The following is a 24,247-nucleotide window of genomic DNA, read 5'->3' on the forward strand; positions in this document are numbered from 1 at the left end:
AAAAATATTTTACTATTACATTTTTAATATTTATTTCACTTTTTTTATAATATAAAACATAAAACATCTTATATCTTTCACGAATATGTGTTTCCATATGCATAATCCATATATAATTTCTATGTATAATTTATGTGACTCGTATAACACGGATTTATATAACACGGAATGCATTCCTAAGTGTTATACGGGGATCTATAAATTTGAACTATTGTACTTCTAAGACTCTTCATTGTGTGTTTTTGCGTAAGTTACTTCTTTGTGCACTAATAAAAAATTTTCTTAATTCAAGGCAGGAATGATTAATTCGCACAATCATTATAAACTTCCTACAATCACTCGTTAATAACGTTAATAATAGATTTATTAACAGATTTAATAACGCAAAACTATTAAATAAAGGTTGTGAGAATGGCGATTAAAAATAATCTCGTTGCAACGATTATTAAATGTACAATTATAATTTTTTTTTAAATACCTGCATAATTGAGTATAATATATATGCATAAGCAATATGTTGATGTTAAAAAAATACCTGGAATCGATTTTGCTTTATTTAATTTCGGAGGATTTTATCTCATTCTATATTATTTTTATAGTATTAATTTTGTGGTCAATTTTGCTACGCACATTTAATCGATTCAGATAAATTGATTTTGAAAAGCTTCCTGTTATGTTCTATTTGAACACTCTCGTTATGCATCATGGCGTGTGAATTACTAATAATTACGAGAAACATCTGTATCGTGATCATTATTACCACGTAAAATCAGTCTACCAGACTTCGATCATCATTTTTTAACCGTGACATGTACGAGGATCGTCATACTTCGCATCATGAGAATAATAATTCTTACGTCAAGCGTTCTACCGTGTGTAAATAATGTCGCTTCTTTATAATTAATTATAAGCGTATGTGAATCATTATATACGGGATACGCTGAAATTACAGCGAATCGGGTAATGGGAAACTAGACTAATTGGATGTCCGTGAAAGATAAATATAACATCATTTATAATCACTTGATTTTGAGGAACTGATCTTAATGGACACAATTAAATTATTTATTAATATTAATTATTAATTTAATATTGAAAATGTGCTCTAAAATGTCGATATAAATATTAAAGGTCTCTCACTTTAACTCACTTAAATTGTTTTTAAATCTTGTAATAATTCTTCTAAAACAATTCTCTCTAATCGTACAGTTCGTCTTCTTGTAATAAATGATTTATCACTTTATCAGAACTGTTTGGAGTTTAATTTATTCACAGACGTGGAAAATGCGTCATCAAATCATACGAATGCGGTTACGCGATGCCCATCTTAATCGCGTGTGGAAACGTTAAAACCTCGATACATAAAACAATACTCGTGTATCTGGCAAAGTGCAAAAGCAATCGATATTATTCATGGTTTCGACAATGTCTTTTAATGATCGCAGTGTTTCCCTCTTAAATACTTTTACGAATAATACGTTATTAATCAAATACGTTTTTTTATTAAAAGTACTATTCTACTCGAATTTAAAACTCGCTTTTTTGTACGGTTTCTATAATTTATTTACTAAATAAAAATTTAGCGAGTAAAATATATGAACCAGGAATTATTTAATCAAATCAGGAAATTATCATTTTGCATTTTTTAATTATATTTAACTTCGATAAAAAATTCAAATGCTATAAATTGTAATGAGAAGAACAAAATGGTATTTCCAGTATTAGACACATTTGATTTCTCTTAGTGTGAAATTTAACGTTTTTATCCGTCAATCTGTGTCCCATTTCATAATATGACGCAATAGACACAGGACAGCTGAAAGTTCATATTTATTATGAATCATATCTCATCGTTTTTTATTTCTTTTTATTATGAATTATGGTGACGTCGCAAAAATTTTCTGAATTGATTCAGCAGTCGGCCATCTTAAATCATTTTATCTTCATCCAAATGTGATCCATGTGTCACGGTGTGCAGGGACCTTTATCGCGAGTCGCGTCAACGAGCGTCGCGTTGAAATCTCCGCATTGTCCCACATACGCCCAAGGCAGAAAAACCACAGACTTCGGCTTAGGTCGTTCAGAATCTTTAATCTTTGCACATCTTTGCTCGTAGATACAATGAAACTCTTAAATGCTAGGAAATTTTTACGAACGAATCCACGATTCCGAGTGGAAGTCTTGTCTGACAACGGCGTGTTGTCCGCGGAACACAAACGGGCAAAAAAATCTCGCGTGTGCCGACACTCGAAGATGAGCAGGTCGGCATTAAAGTTTTTTGTGTCTCTCTCTCTCCCTCTTAATGATTTCTACCTTTAGTCTCTCAAGAATGTTAACACTATTTATCACATCTTACATAAGATAATACAAACATGCACGTAATTACGACGGATAAATCCTGATATGGTCATTGAAATAGTAGCTTGAGAAAAAAGCTGACAGTTCTCCCTACGATACCTTTTGGTCGTCGCAATCTGCGTGCAGTGACCATTTTATAAACTAGTCGCGCTAAGGCCTTATTGCAAACAACGCGATTTTCTTGCGGTCCAGGATGACGCAATCAGTTGGCAGCGAAAGTAACATTCAAACGCGTACGCGTTTGAAATGCGAGGGATAATTTGCGTAAAAAAATTATTAGAAAGAAGGTAAATTACATACTGGACGGTACCGGAAAAAATTTTCGACTTCGACGACAAATACCATAATAAATCGATTTCTGTTAAGCAAGAATTACAAAGAGTCGTAGTCTGTTATTTCTCCTATACAAAATATCGGACATGTCAATCGCACAAAAATTTAGTTGTAGAAAAATCGACACCAAACTGGTAAACTATGGTACCAGCTAAAAAAAAAAAGTCAGTTTCTGCCGCTGAAACTGAAGTCGCGAGTTCTAGGACACGCTATATAACAGCTAACGGAGATTCGTATGTGACGCCAAATCACGCTCTTTTCTAATGTAGCCTCTTCTCCCTTAATTGACGTGTAGGGAATAGCAATGACGCGTATATCACTCGTAAAGTGCCTGTTGCGTCGAATGGATAAACGTTCGCTGAAAACGTCGCGACAGGTTCGTAACGTGCGCGTCACGATAAGTTGCAACTTCATCGGTCATTTCGTGCAGACAGGCAACGGAAACCGCTTAATCCGATGTTAACAGTTAGATTACACGCTGCACCTTTTTCCAAGGCCGTCACGACCGACGAACCGAATTCTCGAACGCGACTATGGGAACGGGATAAAAGTCGATACGCTTTGAGCAACCGGCGAACATCTATCGCGAGTATAGTACAACTATTTTTTACACAACTATTTCAAGTGATTATAAAGTAATATGACGGTAATTCTGACGTATGTATATTTGTGAAATTAAATTCTAGTTGGCTTTTGATACGTGAGACCAAGACTTGATCGAGTTATCGAGTCTCGATAGATTTGTTCTTGAATTATAAAAATTAGTATCTCAACTCTATTTTGAAAGAAAGAAAAAAAATGCAATCAACACTTTTGAAGATAAAAAACTTTCGCCTCGTTACATCTGTCTTTAATGAAAGAAAAGTTAAGGTCAGAACACCCTTTATATATCTATTATATTATATACATGACGGGTGTTGAAAATTGAGCTAGATTTTATTTACTTGGTCGCGTCCATATCAAAATTGTGTTAGAATCACTTTTCAAGCTAATTTAAGCTCTTCTTCGAATAGTCCATTGTTTTTATATCTAACTTACATCTATTTAGGTATCCTAGATATAAGTTTTTTGTAAAAAATCTCATTCACATGAGACTGAGTACAAGATCATTGCATTAATCTTTCCCAAGCAACTTGCATCTACATATGTCAATTGAACTATATGCGAGATATGGATATACATGCAATATAAAAATATCTGATAAAAATGAGATATACATATATATATATGCTTAAAAATGATTGCTTGAGAAAAATTAATTATTTACAATAGGATTCAGATTATTCTTCTAACTTTTAAACAAATAAATGATTAAAACAGACCATTACAAAGCAAAATAACATGACACGATTGATCGATAACGATGTATTTGGGTCCGATGCACCTGGTAAAAAGCTAACGATAAATCGATAATGATGTATTTCTTTGTATGTATAGTTTTTAAAAGTTAGAAGTAAGAATAATCCTGAATCACTGTCTACAAAAACAATCGAAGTCCAATTTGAATCTCATTTCCTCTCGCATGTCTAAGGCTACATATCGTTACAATATATGATACGAAAATATAAACTATGTGGGTCCTAGCGATATTTCTGGTCCTAAAGATGTTTGCAGGAATGCGCCGCGAGGTGCGAGTCAGTCCGTGTATAAAATGTAATTTAAACTAAGAAATTCTCGTACTATACATGTACAGCGCGGCGAGGTGCGCGTCCAAAATCTCGCGCTTACGCGGTCACGGACTTCGAGCTGGTATTACCCATCTTCTTTGTGAACTCCATAAGGAAATCCCTGTAGAGGAGCGAGTCCATGTTGGACGAGAGAATATAAAGTATCCACCAGTCGCCGAGGTCAACTTTTCTGCTGACGCTGTGGCAAGTCTCGATGGGCAACAGTCTCGTTGACAGGTGCAGCAGTCTCGGCCGTATCATCGGGGCGAAAATGATCAGCACTCGATATATTATCAGAGCGATTAACATGACGGCCAGTATGAAGAACCAGAACCAGATGAATATGTATGTCTTTTCGTTGACGATGTTCAACGGCAGAATACAGAGCGAGTCGTGCTGCTGTATTGTGCCTGAAGCTCCGTATTTGTGGAATATGCACTTGGTGACGCGAGGAAACACGTAGACCATGGGGTCAATTCGCTCCTCTTGCGGCGTGTCCGAGAACTGCAGTACTCGCAAACCATAGCTGAGGAATTCGCCGTCGAAGAATCGATTCATCAGATAGAGTTGGCCGACTATGTTGACGAGGCACAGAATCTCGCAGGCGAAGTACCGATACACGTACGTGTTGTGATTCTGAAAGCACAATTCGTCGCTGAATTAAAGCAAATTGGACTCAATGAGGACGAATTGGACTTAACGCGGTCATCTCCCTCTCTCATTATATTGTTCCCCCCCTCGCCTCTCTGGTCGTTCTCCAACATTCTGCCTAAGTGACACCGGGACATCTCGCATAATCTATTAAACGCAACGCAGTGTGACTTAGAATTTACCAAATATTTTACATCGCAAAAAAATTATGATTGCATCCAACGGGATTCAGATTAGAACTTATTAAGTATTTTACATTGGAAGAAATTATGATTGTATTTAAGAAGGATTCAGATTAAAATTTACTAGTTGTTTTATCAAATCTAATGAGAAAATCATCTTTATCTTTGAATAATAGATCATCTTAAACACTGCTTCTTTTAATCATTTTTTCAGCGAGTTCCATGGTTATCTATAAGTCAATCTAATCTTCCAGTATATTTTGAAAACATTGCGAGAATATTATGGATTATGACTAACGATAACAATGACACGTGCGACGTTGTTGAAACCCAGCAAGTAGATATCAGTGACCACCAAGGGCGGCAAGATACCAGCTAAATAATGGATCGGTTTCTACCTTCTCACTTTTCATATATTACTATTTTTCATCTGCCAAGTCAACACTTGTTTAATCGAAACTTTTGGAGCCGATTTGTTCGCGTTCTTACCCTGATGTGCATCATCAAGTAATCCATGAGTGCGCCTTTCTTCTTTTTCAAGTTTTCTTCGCTGTCCATGCCATAATTCATTCCCATGACCAGCGCTTGCATCAGGCCGCCTTCCCAGAAGCCCCATAGCCATTGCGGGATGTAGCACAGAACCGCCTGTTAACAAAAAGATAACTGAGTAAATAGATCAACATTACATTAATGTTATTATAAGCTAAAGAATAGACTGACAATGAGTCAGTTTTGTGACGTCAATTGTGTTACACGAAACTTATCGAGACATGGGAAAGTGGACTCACAAAAGTTGACTATTATCTTTTTTCACAATTTTTTCTTGTACATACATTGAACGCTCTCAAAAATAGAATTCTCTCTATTACTCTCTAATTCTCTAACGCACAACGCATTCGAAAATTAATTGAAGATCAACGTGCAATTTTTTTCAACCTTTTTGCCTCACAATTGTAACTATACAAATCTTTGCGGATGGGTATCAAAGCGACCATTTATCTCCTACGCACGAGTCCGCACGTGGGCCGCAGTCGGCCACCAGACATAAAGGACAAGCGTGGATCAGCGGAAAGACACAAAGCGGACGAGCATAAAGAAGGGACAACACCGAGGAGAGACCTTCAAGGGTCCTCCCTTCTTACGTTACGTGGCGCGCGTTCGCCGTGCGGCAAGAGGCAAGATCGCCGATAAAGAGGAGAGAGGCGGGCGAGGGGGTTGCTCTCTCTCTCTCTCTCTCTGCTTACCTGGAAGAACAGCACGAAGCAGACCCACTGATAATACGTGTAGTATTTCCTCGCGTCGACATCCCCGAAGTCGTTGGCCACTCCTGGATGGGCGACCTCCACGCCGACCTGCGGAAACACGAGACTGCAGTGGTGCGGCGATAACGATGACATACCGCGCTATACGTATCCCGACGCGATAAAGCCATTTGACCCTAGCTCCTTAGATGTCGATAACGAGAAACCTCCTCTCCCCCCGGGTCTGCATTGTTTTATTAGAAGTTGACGCTGGCACTTCTTCGCCGTCGACAATACGAGTCTTTCTTTGCGCAACAATGCACAACTGAACGTGCGTTTTCTTAAATGAATAGCCCCTCGTGATCAGCGGACTCTAATCAGGAAGGTCAAGCGCTCTATTACGCGCTCGCTTACGAAGGGCACGACAATATTAGAGACAATTAACAGTGTCGTAAATTATGTTTATATTTTCAAATTATTTCACTCATTTAATTTCCCTAATTAGGATATCGCAGCAACTCGGGCGATATTTTAACGGAGTCGTTGATAATCGTTGATACCATATGGTACTTCATCGCGGTACACAACTCATTGCACTGATATGCACGTAAGCAATCTCTTATCTTAAAAATACCGCCGGTTCAGGGCTAATCAAGGGAGGGGATGCATAAATTTGTCAAAGATTGCATTTATATCGTAGTGCAGCGGATATAAAAGCGGATATAAAAAAAGCTTTAAAAAGATATAAAAAAAACTTCTCGCAAAGGTGATCGAGTCATGGTAATTTTTATCCGTTTTTTTTTTCATCCCGTAAAGGCGACTTATCAATTCACACGTCTAAAAATGATGCTGGCGGCCAAATTTTAAAGTATAATTTGCGAACGCGTTGTATAAATTAAAATCAAGTATAAGGAATTATGTTTATATAAATTCTCTTTTAGTTTTATACGATTCTATATATTCGCATGCATAAATTTTAGCAACAATAGGTGCTTTCCATTTACATCAAAACTCAGATAATTCTCACTTGTGACATCGTTCTATCCTTTTTAGCAATTAATAAATAATAAAGACATAATGACGTCACAAGTGAGAATTATCTGAGTTTTGATGTAAATGGAAAGCATCTAATGTAACATATGGAGGCTATTTCTCTCGGCTCGATTTCCTTGCGCTATTATCATTACATATGTGACAAGTACGTGGGAAACTCAATTGTCCCACGTATTTCGATTAAGATCGTGGTTGACTGCCTACAATTTCCAACATTTCGTCCCAATCTATCTTGGATTAATTATCCCCTCATTTAAATGGCATTCCCTCTGCTTATCCTCGTACATCTGCATATTTATATTCGAGCGAAAATGTTGAGCTTGTCAACCTTCATTTCTGCCAATAAATTCGCGCGGCAGATTCTTGTAATGTAATCCGCAACGATTTTGTGCTTCGATCGCAGAATTCGAATGGATTACAGATACTAAACTATCGATAATAATAAATTTGCGATTATTTATCGTATTGCGAGTGCCACCCTTACAAAATTCACGCGTAAAGATATGTGTGCGAAACCCCATATCAGGTTTATCACATATGGAAATCAAATGCTGATTGTGTATCCGCTACCGACCTATTGGATCGAAGCTGTAAACGTGACAAATTTCTTAACCGCAAAGCGATATCGAAAGCGATATTATATACAGTATGATGCAACTAGATGAGGAGATCGCGATATATCTGGATCGTAATCTAGAATAGCCAAATAAACTGTTATACGAGTGTAGGGCGATTTCAAATGTATACCTATGGCTTTCTATTGTAAAAAAGAAACTATAAAGATTAGCTATGCTCGCGTCCGCAGCTTTGATTGGCTCAATAAGTCGCGGGTCAGCCGGTAATACAATCTGTATTTGATTTCCATGTGTGATAACTTGGCGATATATAATTTCGCATATATAGCTTTTATTCGACGCGCGAACGTCGATGGATATCAAGTAGAGACGATATTCACAGAAGCTGCCTATTGAACAACGAGCAAATTCCAAGTATTTTAAAATAGAAAAAAAAATTACAAAATAAGTCGCCTCTATGAAATGACGGGAATTCTTGTAAGAAGATAATGAATACTAAGAATTTGCACTTTCTAAGTAATTTAAAATTTAATCAGCATGGTGATGTAACAAACAATTGCCTCGTTAATCACTCTTTTTGCCGTGAAACATCTTGCACAGGTATTCACAGAGCGAATTAATCTTACTTGTTTAAACATTATACGATCAACAAACGGCAGCAGCCGTGGAAACTTTTTCGTAATTTTAAAGGCAATTTATCCATCAATAGGGAAATAGTGTGTAACGATTGTCGATTGACCAAGTTCACACAATCTCAAGTGTGATACGCAACGTGCTATTGTAGTACGATAGACAACATTAGCAATTGCACTGCGTAATTGAATTAGTTTTTTTAATAAAATACCCATGGTAAAAAAATGGACAAATTTATTAACAAATTGTAAATTCGAGCAGTAGACATCAAGGCATCGCTCGATTTCCGCGGTTAATCTACCGTCATCTTTCATCGTCAAACTTCATTTCCGCCGACAGCGCGCGGCAAATTCTTATATGATTTATAACGATTTTCCCGCCCGCAAAACTTGTGGCAAACACTGAGAAATCTATTCCCCACAAACTTGGCTTGCGTTTGAATACCCAACATAATATAAAGCAAATCGAGAATTTAAAAATATCTTGAGAGTAAAAAATCTCAGGGCAAACCGACTTTGTAGAAGTATCTTATTCGCGATTTCGTGCTTCGTTAACAAATTTCATATATAGCGATCTTCTTCGATGTTGTTCACCTTGACACGTAGACTTTTCCAATGCTATATATATCGCGATATAATTTCCGACGTTTTTATTGCAATTAACATGTCGTTCTCGATTAGTTAATGATCCGTATCGGTTAATGAGTATCAATGGAGAGCGGGGATTACGCTCGTCGAGGTCGAGGATGAGAATACGGTACGTTACAATCGGAAATCTCACACACACCTGTCGATTGAACGCGTCCGGCATGGTGAACGTGGACGTTATCCAGCAGTAAGTATTGATGACGTTGACGGGCAGGCCCTGGACGATGCAGGAGATCGGGTTACCGACATATTGGGTGGCCGTGATCAGCAGCGAGCACGTGAACAGCAGCACCGTGGTGAAGTGGTTGTGCATACGAAACAGCATCGAGTCCGTGACGATCTCCTGCCGCTTCAGGTACTTGCTGAGTCCTCCCAGTAGCTTGTACATGATCGCGTCTGGGTGTCGCTATCGAGCAACCGCGAGGACGACGTCCTCCACGAAGGAGGACACAAGCAACGACCAGGACGCTTTTGAAAGACGAGGATTCACCGGTGGTCACCTCGACCGCCGCCGCCGTCGCCGTCGTCGTCGTCGTCGTTGCCGCGCGCCGGCCACTTCCACCTCCACCTCCACCGACACCAACCAACACCACGTGCGATCGTCGCTAGAGCGCGAGGTCACCTCCTCCTCACCGGCGGATTGCGAATTTTAACGGCGGATTCAGGACCACGAGGACGAGGACGAGGACGTACCATCAACCGGCACTAACGAGCGTAGCTCATCCACCGCGCTCTCGCCGCGCGAACGAAAGCAGCAAAACGAAACGAGAGAGAGACACGAGCGTGCACGGTTGTGTCCACGCGGCGTGCCTCTCTACCTCCCTCCTTTTTTCTCCTCCTTCCGTCTCGCCTTCTCTCCGGGTACCCCGGGCTTCGCTTCGCCTTCCTCTTCTATTGCCCCCTCTCTCCTTGTCTCACCTTCTTCCTCCTTCTCGCTCCCTCTCTCTCTCTCTCTCCTTTTCTCTCCCTCCTTCCGCGTGCCCTTCTTTCACGGCCTCTCTCTTTCTCTCTCCGTAATCCCTCTATCCCCGCCGGGGGTCCTTCCCTTCCTTCCCTCTTCGACTCTCCGTACCGAGAGATCGGTCACCGAACCACACGCTGGACGAGTTCCCGACGAGTCCTCGACGTGTTCCAGTTCCTCCTGCGAGAGAGAGAGAGACAGGAGAGAGATCGCCCGCCCGGCTCACGCGCCCGCGTGAATCATTTAGCGAGCGGGCAATAAAAGCGCCGTTGCGGGAAGGAAAGGGACGAGGAAGAGCTGCGGACGAGGCGCGAGTCGCGTCTTCGTCCCTCTTCGCGCTACTTCCGTTTCCTCGAGTCCTTCCTCTTATCCCCGACGCTTCCGCTCTCTTTTCAGTCCTGATAACTCCCTATACTATTTTATTTCCTCTTCGTCCAGATAATTTTTTTCAATATTTATCCTTTTCCACAATCTCCTCGGTAATCAGCCGACGAATTCCTTGAACAGTTATCTCCTCAGGCACACGGTGTATCCTTCTCTTGAGTAATTATCACAGAATACATTTGTGGAATTCCCGCGCGTTCTGTTAGCATCCGACTGCGACGGCCGCGTAAACAAACGCGGCGCCACACGCTATACGAGGATCTTCCTAGTAACGATCCCTCCGTCCTTCTTCTTCTCCTTCTTCTTCCTTTAGCTTCTCGATTTCTCAACCGATTACCCTCGATCTCTCCAACGATCCCTCCCATTCGCGACCGCGGGACGTTAAGGCAAAGAGCTAAAGGTCTCGTCGTAGACGTTCCCTTCTCGAGGACGCGAGATTTCCTCCCTCCCCTTTGCCCCCCCCCCTCCCTCTTTTCCCAGTTTCCCTTCGGTATTCCGGAGGACTCGCAGGACAGCAGAGCTCGCGGTACTCCACGTTCACGGTGAACGCAATGTGGCCGCACACCGCCGTCGCGTATCGAGGAAGCGACACTAACTACCAACTGTCAATCGCGCCAATCCCCCCCTGCTCTCTTTCTCTCTCTTTCTCACACTCTTCCTCTATCCCCCTTCCCGACAAAGTCGTCCCCTCTCCGCACAATCGAGTGAATCGAGCCTTCGTGCACGCACGATGCGAAACAAAATTGTGCAGCGGCGCGGCGCTCGCCGCTCTAGGTGCCCCGCGTCTTCTGCTCCTCTCGCGCGGAGGAAATGAACGCCTCTCCTTCCTCTCTCCCGGTCTTTTTTTTTTCTCCAACAGAAAACTACCGTGAGACAGCCGCAACGTAGAGTGCCGGCGTGTTGCGGCATGTGCATGGTACGTTTGTGCGCACGCACGCATAAACGTAACAATATCTTAAGCGGCAACTGACAAGAAGTCGCGGTTGTTTGTTGTGTCGTCTAGCTAGGGGAAGGGGGCGACGGTGAAGGGACGCATGGGAGACGCCAGAAGGCTCAGCGAGGGTACCAAAGGACCGACAGAACGGCGGACGTGTAGTCGTAGTCGTGTACAGGGAATGGCAGGCAGGGGGGCCGGGGGAGGTCGGTTCGTTGATGGGGAAGGGTACCCGACGGAGGGGGGCACGATGCGCGTCTCTCAGCCTCAGCTCGGGCGCTATAGTGCGCGCCGTCGACGTTGTATAATGCGTGCTGCGCGCGCTCGTCTACTACCGTTCACCGTTGGCGTTGCCATGATCATCATCCTTTTTACAGGCGGCAGCATTTGGTTCGGGAAACGAGGGGACGACCCCAATGTTGCCGCCGTTGCCGGCGCGGCGCGCACATGTGGGGTTGCTGGCGTCGTCTCCCTTACCCTCCTTCCGCCTCGCTTTCGAGACCCCGAAGGGAGATCGACACCCGAGGACCCGAGAGATTTTTTGTGGTTGGAATTGTCTGACTCGCGTGCGCTTGTGAAACAGGGGGGAGAGAGGAAGGGACGCCGCGCGTTGGATACTCTTGTGTTGTACGTTTGTCCAGTCATTCTACCTTCCACCACGCTAAAATTTCGTAGTATGATGCAACATTACAGCACGGTAACTTGTAGAGACATCGATTACCGAACACGTACGAAACGCTTCGTCGAGGTCGAGAGCATTTTCATCGTAACTTATTTCCGAAGCGTCATTAGAAAGATATGTCATCATCCTCCTTTGTATAAATAATACTCATCTCAATTATGTAATGATAATTATCTTGCAATAATTGAATCTTCCACATCTTGTTGTGTAAGGTTTCGTCAGACTCCAATCTCGGTGGGAATCATTATTGCACTCGTTATATAATTGAACATTTCGTGGAAGTAAATTATTTCAACCGTTCGCGGTTTTCAATCAGCGGCAGCTTTTGTATTTATCAACGACGCATAAAAACATCGACGAAGATGGTCGAAGATAAGAGACTGAAGAGACTCGCTAGCTCGCGCCATAAAGAAAAACCTATTAAAAACATATTATCACAGGCATATTCAAGCTGCTGAGTGTACAAATATGTATCTGACGTCGGAAACGCTAATTCGCAGTTTATCTTGCCAAGGAGAATTCCCAACATAACATTTCATAGCTGTGTTCATAGTTGTGTTTGCTGCTTTGTAAAACAAAAGTTCCCAAAAGCCGTGTTAAGAGACATGAATATTAATAATCCTGAACAGAACTTTGCTCGTCCATTATTAAGGAATTTTATTACGCGAAGTGTAATAAAAGTGTCTCCATTTTATATCATAATAACGCAAAATTGTACGTGAACCTTGCCCGTGTGTTCTTAACTGGAGTATCAACTTCCGTCCTACCTTTTAATTAAAATTCTGTGTTATTAGAATTCACGATTCTCTAATAATTGTATCTTGCTTCAAGTCTGCTTCGCGTTCTCGCTAGTACAGTTAACGAACAAGTCCTCCAAATAACGAAATCTTGTTTGCCCTTGTGAGATTCTTCGTATTTCTCGAACTTCTCAGGGAGAAACAGCTTTCCATCTTATCCTTGAGTTTTTGCCTCTACATCTGTACGCTTCTTGATATTCCAAACTCATTTACAAATGACGGTTCTCATTCTTATCTTTCTTTTTTTCGAACGTTGAAAGAAAATTTAATTAAAAAAAAAAAGAATAAGATAAAAGATAGCTTTGAAAGCCACAAAAATTTGTCGAAAATATCTGTTTGTTAAATATATTTAATATATTTTTCTATCTTATACAATAATATATAGATGAATAACTAACTAGCTCAACCACAGAGAAAATATTAAATAAACATTTCTTAGAATTAGTATTTACATAAATAAAAAAAATAATATAACTTAATAAATGATAACATTTATAATTTTTGAAATTTTCTTAATATTATCATTCTACGCGATTATTTTAACCACAAAAGGATGAAGCTTTCTCACGCTTTCTTTCAGAATACTAATATTATTGTAAGTATAATATTATCTCATCCTGGGGAGGGATTTGTTATATTTTCACAAAAGTACAAAGTAAACTTTTGATCGGGCCTATAATCTCGCACAATCATCGTGACTCGTTGTACATTAGCGTTGCACGCGATGAGTAACGCGTCCGTTTGTATGAAAACTCGCGAGTGTGTGATCCGCGAGCTTCGGCGATGACTCATTCGCGTAAGCGTTATCGGAAGTGTGAGAATTACTACGGATTCGATTCCATTCATGCGAACTCGCGGATGCGTAAGGACGTTTGTATAACAATCCGCGCATCCGCGGAATCTGTTACATCCGCCGTTATACGTTTTTCGTCGTCTCCGCGACGATGCGATGATGCGCTCGGTGGACCAGATGGGCGAGAGATGACGCAACGAGACAGCAAGCCCGCGTGCATCTTATGCAACGCCGGGGCATGTTGCATGAACCGTCTGTATCCTCGTTGTGAACTCTGCAACTTTTCGCGCCGTTTTGCCTCGCTGAAAATAATTGTATCTCTGAAATAGGCGAGATACGATTGCGACAGAAAACGCAATTTTTGTTAAGCACGCTTTACCGTCTACCGTAATTAGCTCGAGTGACTGTTTAAATATTTATCTTTTATCTTGTGTACATATTGTAGTCTCCATAGTAAAATTTGCTGTCAATTATATCGATAAAATTCATAATTATCTCGATATTGAATCATTTACAATATGAACGCCACACAAAAAGGGTCATGCTTTGCGCTAATTTCCTTCGTTTCTCCGCTAATTAAACCGAAAACGGAAGGACCGACAGGTTCAACCGCATCTTTAGTACGTCTTTAAACATCGTTATCTTAATTAACATCCGCCCACGCACGCTGTCAACGAACCGTTTGTGGCATACAGGTTGAAAAATCGCCTCCGCTCTCTTCGGAATTTTTCCGTGTGGATTCAGAAGCCGCTATTGTTGAAACCCGCCGACGCGCACAATGGAACACGTTTGTTTTCCCGTGACTCCTAAACGCCTTTAAAAATTACAGCTCAGCCGATTGATTCTCATCGTGGCCGCCGCCGCCGCTTCGTCAGTTGTCCTCGTTAACTGTTCATATTGACCATTGCATCGCTTCGTGTATGAGTGCGTGTATGCAGCTAGCTATGTGCAATGCGTACCTTGATAATAAGTCACGACGGCGAGTGTAATTTGTATTTTTCCATCGCGATGCGCGTTAAGGACATGATGCATTTCGTTTTAAATCGACGAATTATATACGCGTGCAAACGTACAGGTGTTGCCTTATCCAAATTTTCACGATGCTGTAATGTCATTGATTTGCTGAAAGATCACTATGTTAAACAACAATTAATTTATAACATAAATTTTTTCGGTTTTTATTACAGAGATTTGGCGCTATTTCGAAGAAGCAAGGCGCACAATTTCGCGGTTACAATTTTATTAATTCTCAAATGCGTGAATATTATATCTAACAACCTGTATACGAGTGAACGGACAGGATCGATCGCCGATATCTTGCAATAAATGGAAATAATTATACAGCGCGACCGCTTTTTATCACGGATCGCCAAGTTCCTTAACCTCGGCGGACCTTTCACTTGTGTCCCTTATTTTTTTTTTCCTTTGCTTTCGGTACGTTGTCCGGCGAAGCACTTCGATCGCGACCGTAATTCGTCCCGCACACGTGGAACCACGCATTCCGATCTCTCGAACGCTATACAACGCTACCAAAGGCTGTGCAGACCGGTTTGCGGGAGGACTACGAAATTGAGAACCGTCGTGACTCAATCGTGTCGCCTGTGACGAATTCATCCAGCGACAGTTTCCCTCCGTCCCGTCGTTTGCCCGTCCAATGTTTCAAAAGCGTATTTTGATCTAAGGCTGAAAGGATCGGCTATTAAGTATACTGCCGTCTTCAAACCTGAGTTTCTTGTAATCTGTATACTCATTTACGAGCCAGAACGGGTCAACTAATTTATGGCGCAAAAATATTTTTATACTTTTCGAAAGTTTCGATGTTATACAAAAATATGTAATACTTGGCATAATTAGTTTATATAATATTTAATTGCAATATTTACGTAGCTTTAAATCTGTATTTCGTTATATTTTTCTTTGGATGACAGAATCATTTCGTAAAACAAAGTGTTTTATACTTATCAACATCTGGAAAAAAAGCACACGTATACGAAGTAAAACATACAATGCCACACCACACATCTGGCGTTCTAGATAGATTAAGAGCAACCTGTTGCTCGCGTATGAGGACGTTTAATGTTCGTCGTGTCACACGTGTGCAACATATACGCTGAGAAAAGACCAGATGTACGTCACCGCGAAAGATTGCGTATTGCTCTGATCTTGAAGTTTCCTATCTTCGAACATATCTCACAGCTCTTGTTAACCCTCCGGCTGTAAACGCATACGCATCAACGTTTATGGATCACGACGACTTATTCACAAGGCGACTAAGACGGATTTCTCAAAGAGTGCATCTATATTAACGTATATCGGGTATATATCTCTCCGCGAGCGCGCATTTGCGAGATAAACGAAAACATCCTCTACGACTTACGACGCGCTGGAATGCGCAACATACGCGTCGTTCCGCGCGACCACGACGCGCAACTCGTTATACCGACATCCGTCTTGAACCGTAGATTTTATCGTCTTTTACGTGAAGACGATTCGCGCTGCCCTCGGCATGCAAATATCGCGTGCGCCCTTGCGACGTATCGCGCGGACGCATCTGAATTTTCTCACGAAGATCCGGTGGATGTATATAGTATAATCCCCGGACGAAAAATGAGCCGCGTTCTGCATTGCATCCACGCATTCGATACTCGACTCTCGCACGCCATCGGCATATATTGACTGCGGCTATAGTAGTTATAGTACACGCAGACGTAACGCCATCGGAAGGCCACCCCTGTTAAGGAGTTTCGTCAAAACTGATCGAACTGCGATTTAAAACTGATTCGGGCCAAGTAGATTTTCGTTCTTCATATCAATATCGATCTTCTAATATTTTCATCGTTTAAACGCTTTTGAATCGCAAGATAATTCTGCGGTACCTGCAGAAACAATTAAGGCATATATGTAGTATGTTTGATCAACGTTATCGCTAAATATGAAATGTAATATTTCTTTTTGTTATCAAAACCGAAGTTATAGAGTAGAGAAACATAAGAAACGAATATAAAATAATAATTTAGGACTCTCGAAATTGGAAATTCGTAACAGGATGGCTATGAGAGTCAAACGCAGTTGTCTGTGCGTAGATGATCAGAATCACTGATTTATTCCAAATCCATTCCAAATGAATTACAATCGAACGTTTCAGCTCATAGATCGAGCCATCTTCAGCGATATCAAACGACGAATAAAATTAAAAGATTGCACAGTTCTCCATTCCAAAGTGATCTCCAAGCAGGAAACTTACCACTTTGGAATGGAGAACTGTGCAATATTTTAATTTAATTCGTCGTTTGATATCGCTGAAGATGGCTCGATCTATGAGCTGAAACGTTCGATTGTATTTCATTTGGAATGGATTTGGAATAAATCAGTGATTCTGATTATCTACGCACAGACGACTGCGTTTGACTCTCATAGCCATCCTATTACGAATAAGAAACGAATTTTCGAGAAAAATTTTTGAGAATAATTCTTTACATAATTAGAATTCTTCACACACAAGGATAACTCTATGAATATTCTATAAAGAGTTTTTATAGGATGCTTTAAATATATTACTGTTTCTCAAAGAAGGCTGGTCGAAAAGTTTATCAGGATGAAGGAAGAATTGGGAATGTGACTAGAGAATTTAAAACCGATAAGGAAATGTCAATCCAGGCCTAACCCAGATCATCCGGTCGCAGCAGGGCCTAATGCAACCGAACCATTTATCTCGAAAATGCACAGATGCTTCCCAGATTTTTTTAACCGTCGTACGTGTCTTCCTTTTCGGCGACTTTCTTCCTTCCCAAGAAAAATAAAGGTTTTGTTTTAGAGAGCGTTTCGAATTCACGAATTCAAGCTCAGGTTACCGCACATGAGCAACATACGTGTTTCAAGTTAAAACAAATGCGACGTCATAAAATTTGCATTTATATTATATAGAAAGCAGTCGGCAATAACTGTCGGAGCGGAGAAGCTGTTTGTCTCTCGGAACTGTTCACGGCATTGAAATCGTATAATTAAAACTTAAATTAACTGGAAGAAAAAGTGAGACAAAATATATTATATATATATATATATATATATATATATATATATATATATATATATATATTTCCATAAAAACGTGAAATTATTTTTTATTGGAATATTTAATTCGAAATAGTTATATGTATATCAACTTTTTAAAATTATATATTTAGAAAAGTTCTATCTTTTACAAGTTTTGAATTATAATTTTAAACTAGGTTATTTCACTTTTAACAGCTCCTCACACAAATGCGTTCATAGGGGAGAACCTCTGAAAATTATTATCTTCAACACCCGGAAATCCAACATCCGCTAATATTAATTCTCGGACTAATTGGACTTTAACTGGCCGAAACGTTATCTGAGTCTTCCTATTTCCTGCACAAAAGCTGGATACAATAATATAAAGTAAAAGTGAAGAAAAATGTCATTAAAATCATTGATGATCAAACAATATCGATTTCGAACTATCCCCATGTTTATTTGTAATCATCTCGTAATCGGAAGGGCTCGTACGGGCTTTAGATATATGTTCCGTTCACCTAGACGCGAGATAAGCCTAGTTATAGAGGTACCCGTTGCTTCTGAAACACCCGCTACGGATATCGTGTCGATCGATCGGTTTCGCCGGCTTGATCCGCGGGTTTGACGCGAGAATGGCGCAGAACAAAGGAAATACCGCGGGTCTTTTGCCGGTCCGATCGGTCTGAAGTCCAAGCGCGCCGACACGCAGGCACAAGGCTTCCTGGCAACGTTTCTCTTTTTCTGCTCTCGTCGCCTCTCATTTCCCGAGAGAACATAATGGACGGAGTTCCGGCCGTGACGATTCCAGCTTGCCGACCCGGACTCTCGGGTTTCTCGGTATGCATCCGCACAAAGACAAAAGCCCGCTGTAACGAGAGCTCTAAGCGTCTCGTTGAAGAACTTCTGGATGAAGGATTTCGTGCCTCTCGTGATCCGGCCACGTCACGGTTTTAGCATATTCACATTGTCACATTCAGAATTGTTATAAATACCGTGGATATCAGTTTCTGTAATCTATATGTGTAATCTATATCACTATAAATCTTTATTGACAGCATCTACATTTAAAATATAGCAATCTATATATTATATAAATATTTTGCTATAACATACAATAAATTGCATTAATATTTAATGCAATTTATGCCAATCGGTTATGTAACATCTAGATGCAATTATTAAGAAACCATATATAATTTTTACAACAATTTTATAAGGATGAAAGTACGGTCGATTCAGACGAAAATGATTTCTCTCGTGAAGACATGGTGAAGATTTTATACTCGATGGAAGGTGATAAGTATGAAATAATTACGTGAGACCTTCTGTCGAGTCGATATTTTCGAACGACCGATAAAAGACACGCGGGTAGTAATAACTCTCGCGAGCGGCGGCCCCGGCGAGAGTCGTACCATAAAATCTAAATGTATTGAATGTTCGATACTAGGCCACAGCACAATTCCAATCAGAGGCCTTAACGACTTAACGATCCGAACTATTGTCGAGGGCCCGTTTATCGAGTCGGTGCAACGTACGGACGTATTTACACGTATATAACCGCTTGCACGCGCATGTGCTCGACATACGATCGCACGTAACGCACACGCAAATCTTCCGTACGAGGTAGTTAAAAAGACGATCGACTGCGCGCAGTTATGTCATGCGTGGCGCGCGCGCGCACAGCTACAAATGCGACTCCCCGACGACGCACGCGAGACGCATTATTCTACAATCGTAGTAAATCGCGGCTAAAGTATTATACATTTATACATAAAGAGGCAATTTGGCAGTGTTATAATACGCGTGCGAACGCACGCGAGATTGTTTGTCCACGTATAGGTGCGACAATATATAGTTTCTTGCTGTCTGCTTTGTGTAGTCTGCATTTTTGCACGCGAGATAGCGATCTCAGATTTAATGGCGTAAACTTTACGCGATAATCGTCGCGCTGTTATAAAGTCGCACGATTATTAATTGGGACAGATTTATTCGATATTTATCTATTAGAACTATCATTATTGGCTTTCTGCCAATGTTCTCATAGGAATTTTGACATATTTAATAGAATATAAAAATAATATGTATATTATAGAGCTTGAATTTCTATCAAAAATGGACAATATGGATCTTAAAAGACTGATCTATTTATCTCTATCATTGATCTTTCCGATTCTTAAAATCATCTATTTACAGATAATTATTTAGCGGCCCATTTTATGCTCGTGCTCAATTAGGGACTTATGGGAAGTTTAACGTTATCTTCCCATTGCTTCTTCAACAGTTCTTGCTCCACGTCCGGCGGCAGGATTTTGTAACGCGCGTGACGTTTGTTCTCCAGATCCTCTGCCAAACTCTGAAGGAGTTCCTTGAATACATAATTGTCCAGATTCTTTGCGATGTAATAGAGAAACAGCCAGTCACCGAAGTAATACTCGTGAGTGACCTTGAGCACGTTCCACGGATTGTACTTTCCAGGGCACGCCATGGAGAACACGAGTTTGTTGAATGACGTACTTCTGCAAGTGAAAAACCGCAATGAAAGTCGCTCGCCCGCGGCATCGTAATCGTGGTCTGTCATCATTTTTATATTAAAGAGCTCTTATCGCGGTGCATTAACGTCACTGTTGTTACTCTGTGTATATTCTTTCTTAGTCATTTTGGTATTTTTAATTTTCTTAGATCTCGCCGACGTATATCTGTCGAGCCTTACACGCACGCGGTATTATGAAATGTATTATAAAATATAACAACAATAATGTATTTTAGTACGCAATTTTACGGAATAATATTATGAACTTTACGTTATAATTTATATAGAGAAGATGCTATTAAATAGTATTTCATAAATGGAAAAAGAAATAGATTTTTCCGGATGATATATACATACGAATATTCTACACTGAGGAAAAGAAAGCAAACCGTAATGAAACCGCGAGATGTAGGTACTATTTTTGCATAGAGATTACTTTTGCAAACAACGTGTATGATGTACGATATTTGTAAAATCGTCAAACGAGAATTCCCAAGAAAGAAACCAATGAGCGAGCACCGCGATGAGAATTTATCAAGCTACAAAACGTGACAGGCTGACGGCAGAAAAATATGTGAAGACCAAATGTAGCAACCTCGAGTGAAGGATCATGGTCAGTAGTCTCCAAACCAATCCCAAACCGGTTATCACTGCCAGCACGATGAACCAGAACCAAAGGACTGTGTAGATCTTCTCGTTAACGATATTCAATGCCATCACACACAGCGCGTCGTGCTTTTGTATGGTACCCGAAGGGCCGTACTTATGAAATTTGCATTTGGTTACCTAAAAACATGGTTGTACATCCATAAATGCGATTGCATCAGTTAGGTGAAAAATCCTGACATTTCGCAAAGAGCAAAAGTTTGTGACAAAACTCTAAATGTTAATAAAAATTAATCATGAAAGAAGTTTTAAAGGACGAGAGAAGGGACAGTTAGATTTTATAAATTTCGATAGTCAATAAAACGTTTGATAAAAATTCTACGCTTTAAAACCGGATTTCAAGCGTTTATGGGGTTGCATTATAAAAGATCCATGATTATAATAAAATTTGTGCATTATAATAATTCAAATAATCTGATATTAATAACTTGAACATTTATATAGCATTGATTGTCACTATAAATACCATAGCTATCAATATATTACCCCAAAATATTATATAATTTACATTATATCAATTTTTAGACACAATATCTACTTTAATAATAATATTGTGTCGAATATAAAAGTGGCAACATATTGAAATTATACCTTTGGGAATACTATATCGAGTGGGTCAACTTTATCCTTAGACGCCGGCTCGGAGACCGACCGGCCGAGATCCAGGAAAGCTCCTCCGAGGAACCAGTTGGTCAAGTAAATTTGCACGATCACGGTTACGAAATTCAGGAACTCGCAAAACATCAGACTGTATGCCCACGGGCGATTCAAATGCAAGCGATTTATAAAGCCGGTGCGAATCTGTTGTATTTTCTCGTCGCGATCTTTTTTCGACGGTACCTTCATATTATCGTTTATCTTGAGCTCCGTTTCATTTAACGACAAAGATGTCATGTGCAATCCTGATACCAGCATGCTTAAACGACCGCCTGGAATTAAACAATTGCAAGAATTACGACGGTCTTTGTGCAGTTGCCGCGATGCTGCTCGTAACTATCGCTCGAAACTGCGTTCCGCGATATTCCGATTCGTAAATATAAAATTGCTAGCAAACAATACATTTGAGTATTCAAGAATGTCGAAGAATATTCAAATGTTCTGCGCCATTAATATTTTTTTCGAAGAATATCCGTCGACCGCTTCCGTTGTATGGATTACCATTCCCCGACATTACAAAGCATTACAAAGTAATTTTTCCAATAGCGTAATGTTACGCTGTAAGTGGGACACTGTATACTGTACGCTGTATGCAGGTGTTATGTGATTAGATCATGACGGCGAGAAAAGATTAATGATGATTAGCTCGCCGCTTGAGATAAACGCGCGCGGTCGTAAACGTCGCGCGATACGTCAACGGATACGCGAGGCGCGAGCTGGTAACGACCTTCCGTTTTCCGCCACAGGTAGTGCGGCAAGTAAAAGAGAAGCGCCTGGAAGAACAGGACAAAGGGCACCCATTGGTAATAAGCGTGGTGTATGACGGGGTCGTCTTTGGCATTTGGTCCAACGCCCGGATGCGGCAATTCGCCCTGCAGTACCGCGGTAGCATTCAGATGCTTCACCTGAAGAGTAAATCAGTTGATAATAAGGAGCGTCTGCGGGAAACAATTGTACTCCGGCTTTGAACTCTCACAGATGGGAGAAGAGAAAAGATTCTTTACAACGCCAATAATTCCCAAGTGTGACAACTTTATTTGGACTATTGATTTCCTTTTAGTTGTAACATAACAAACGCATCCCACACAGCACAGGATATTTTGAGGGACATTTGTGCATCCGCTGGATATCCACCGGATATTAAATATCCACTGGATATCCACCGGTTATTGAGATATCCCACTTTATCTGTAGGACGTCCCTCAGATAAAGTATGCTGTGTGGGATACACGCGCAATAGTTCAACTTAGTTTAGTAATAATGAAAAAAATCACTGAAAATGATATAGAATCAATCGCGTCGTTTATTTTCGTCAAAATTTTAGACTTACCACGGTATATGTGGACATGAAAAAGCAAAAGGTATCGATGACGTGAGACGGTACTCCATCGTCGGCGATACACCTGTTCAAAATAAGAGGAATCTGTCTTAGAGAGCGATATTATATATTGCTTAAATCTAATATAATTGTAAACAATTTAATACAATGAAAAAATTATACAGTTTACCGCATGTATACCTGATATGTTCCCCAATAAATTGTCTGGAGGTGACCAGAATCGACGAAACGAGAAGCAACAAAAACGTAGCTCTATAATGTAATCTGAAAACTAAGCACACACAATCGTATATATATATATAACCTTTTCTTTTTATCCAATATACCACATGTCTTCTTTCCTACTTATCATAATACCGCATATTAAGTACATGTTACGTAAAAGCGATAACTAATCGATAATTAAATTTATGCGATTAGTGAACTGCGCGATAAGTAAAATTCTTCTTCCAATCGTATAATACATCATTGTCATCATTAGCTTCAATTGTGTTAAATACAAGAGATAATTAATTATAACATAGAAAACACATGGTTGTTAGAATTGAGATATCTGTTACCGATATTGTCAATGGCTACTCGGTTCTGATTGACTTTGAATTTGACGTGATCCTTGAGGACCGAGAAGGCAGCGAACACGGTGCCGGGCGCCATCCCGGCTGATTTTCCACGACTCTTCCGGGAACAAGGTCAACGTTGTTTACGTTTGTTCGAGCACAATTAACTTGCGAAATTACGAACTCGCGTTTACGTCGCGCAGCTGATACAAGCATGAACTATCGCGTAAGGTGAACTTCGTGGCTGCCGAGATATTCGAAACTCCGTATCCAGATCGCGAAGCACGACGCTCTATAATCCATATAGAGTACCGATCGAGAACGTACTGAAAACTCGAAAGCATCAATCTCGTAAGCGTTATCAGAAACGACGATTACGCAGCACGTCTCTAGACGTTCCACAAAACTTGGTATTATCGAGAGAGAGGCAGTCTTATTATTGTTAAAACGTTCCATTCGCTCAGATAAGAGCAGATAGCGCGGAGCTAGCGCGAGAAGGCACGGTCATAACTGCGAGTCGAAGAAATAATGAGTCTGTAATACCGATTTACGACTTTGACGACAATCCTCTT

The 24,247-nt window shown here is 40.5% G+C and overlaps 2 protein-coding genes and 1 long non-coding RNA gene across 7 annotated transcripts in view; 1 reads left to right on the plus strand and 2 right to left on the minus strand.

Annotated features, from left to right (window-relative positions):
* The window catches only part of LOC139810402 (uncharacterized), a 162,586-nt gene that overhangs the window by 118,637 nt on the left and 19,702 nt on the right, over positions 1–24,247 (plus strand). The window lies entirely within an intron of this gene.
* Ogre (optic ganglion reduced) lies at positions 2,072–11,266 on the minus strand. Its single transcript, XM_071772848.1, has 4 exons — positions 9,480–11,266; positions 6,436–6,543; positions 5,681–5,836; positions 2,072–4,994 (listed from the first exon to the last, which is right to left on the minus strand). The coding sequence occupies exons 1-4, from the start codon at positions 9,726–9,728 to the stop codon at positions 4,416–4,418; spliced, it is 1,092 nt and encodes a 363-aa protein (XP_071628949.1). The 5' UTR covers positions 9,729–11,266; the 3' UTR covers positions 2,072–4,415.
* Inx7 (innexin 7) lies at positions 18,359–24,026 on the minus strand. Its single transcript, XM_071773289.1, has 7 exons — positions 23,679–24,026; positions 23,299–23,389; positions 23,110–23,182; positions 22,507–22,684; positions 21,714–22,051; positions 21,052–21,242; positions 18,359–20,442 (listed from the first exon to the last, which is right to left on the minus strand). Exons 1-7 carry the CDS (start codon positions 23,770–23,772, stop codon positions 20,157–20,159), a joined length of 1,251 nt encoding a protein of 416 aa, XP_071629390.1. The 5' UTR covers positions 23,773–24,026; the 3' UTR covers positions 18,359–20,156.

This window comes from Temnothorax longispinosus, chromosome 3 (genome assembly GCF_030848805.1).
Source record: "Temnothorax longispinosus isolate EJ_2023e chromosome 3, Tlon_JGU_v1, whole genome shotgun sequence".
NCBI classification, from domain to species: domain Eukaryota; kingdom Metazoa; phylum Arthropoda; class Insecta; order Hymenoptera; family Formicidae; genus Temnothorax; species Temnothorax longispinosus.

Excerpts from the sequence above, each read along its gene's own strand:
- Inx7 (XM_071773289.1), bottom strand. The coding sequence starts at position 23,772 with ATGGCGCCCGGCACCGTGTTCGCTGCCTTCTCGGTCCTCAAGGATCAC. Across the intron at positions 22,685-23,109 it reads TCATGTCCACATATACCGTG|GTGAAGCATCTGAATGCTAC; the intron begins GTAAGTCTAAAA and ends TTTACTCTTCAG. Across the intron at positions 20,443-21,051 it reads ACCATGATCCTTCACTCGAG|AAGTACGTCATTCAACAAAC; the intron begins GTTGCTACATTT and ends TTTCACTTGCAG.
- Ogre (XM_071772848.1), bottom strand. The coding sequence starts at position 9,728 with ATGTACAAGCTACTGGGAGGACTCAGCAAGTACCTGAAGCGGCAGGAG. Across the intron at positions 5,837-6,435 it reads GCTTCGTGCTGTTCTTCCAG|GCGGTTCTGTGCTACATCCC; the intron begins GTAAGCAGAGAG and ends TTTTGTTAACAG. Across the intron at positions 4,995-5,680 it reads ACTTGATGATGCACATCAGG|AATCACAACACGTACGTGTA; the intron begins GTAAGAACGCGA and ends TTGTGCTTTCAG.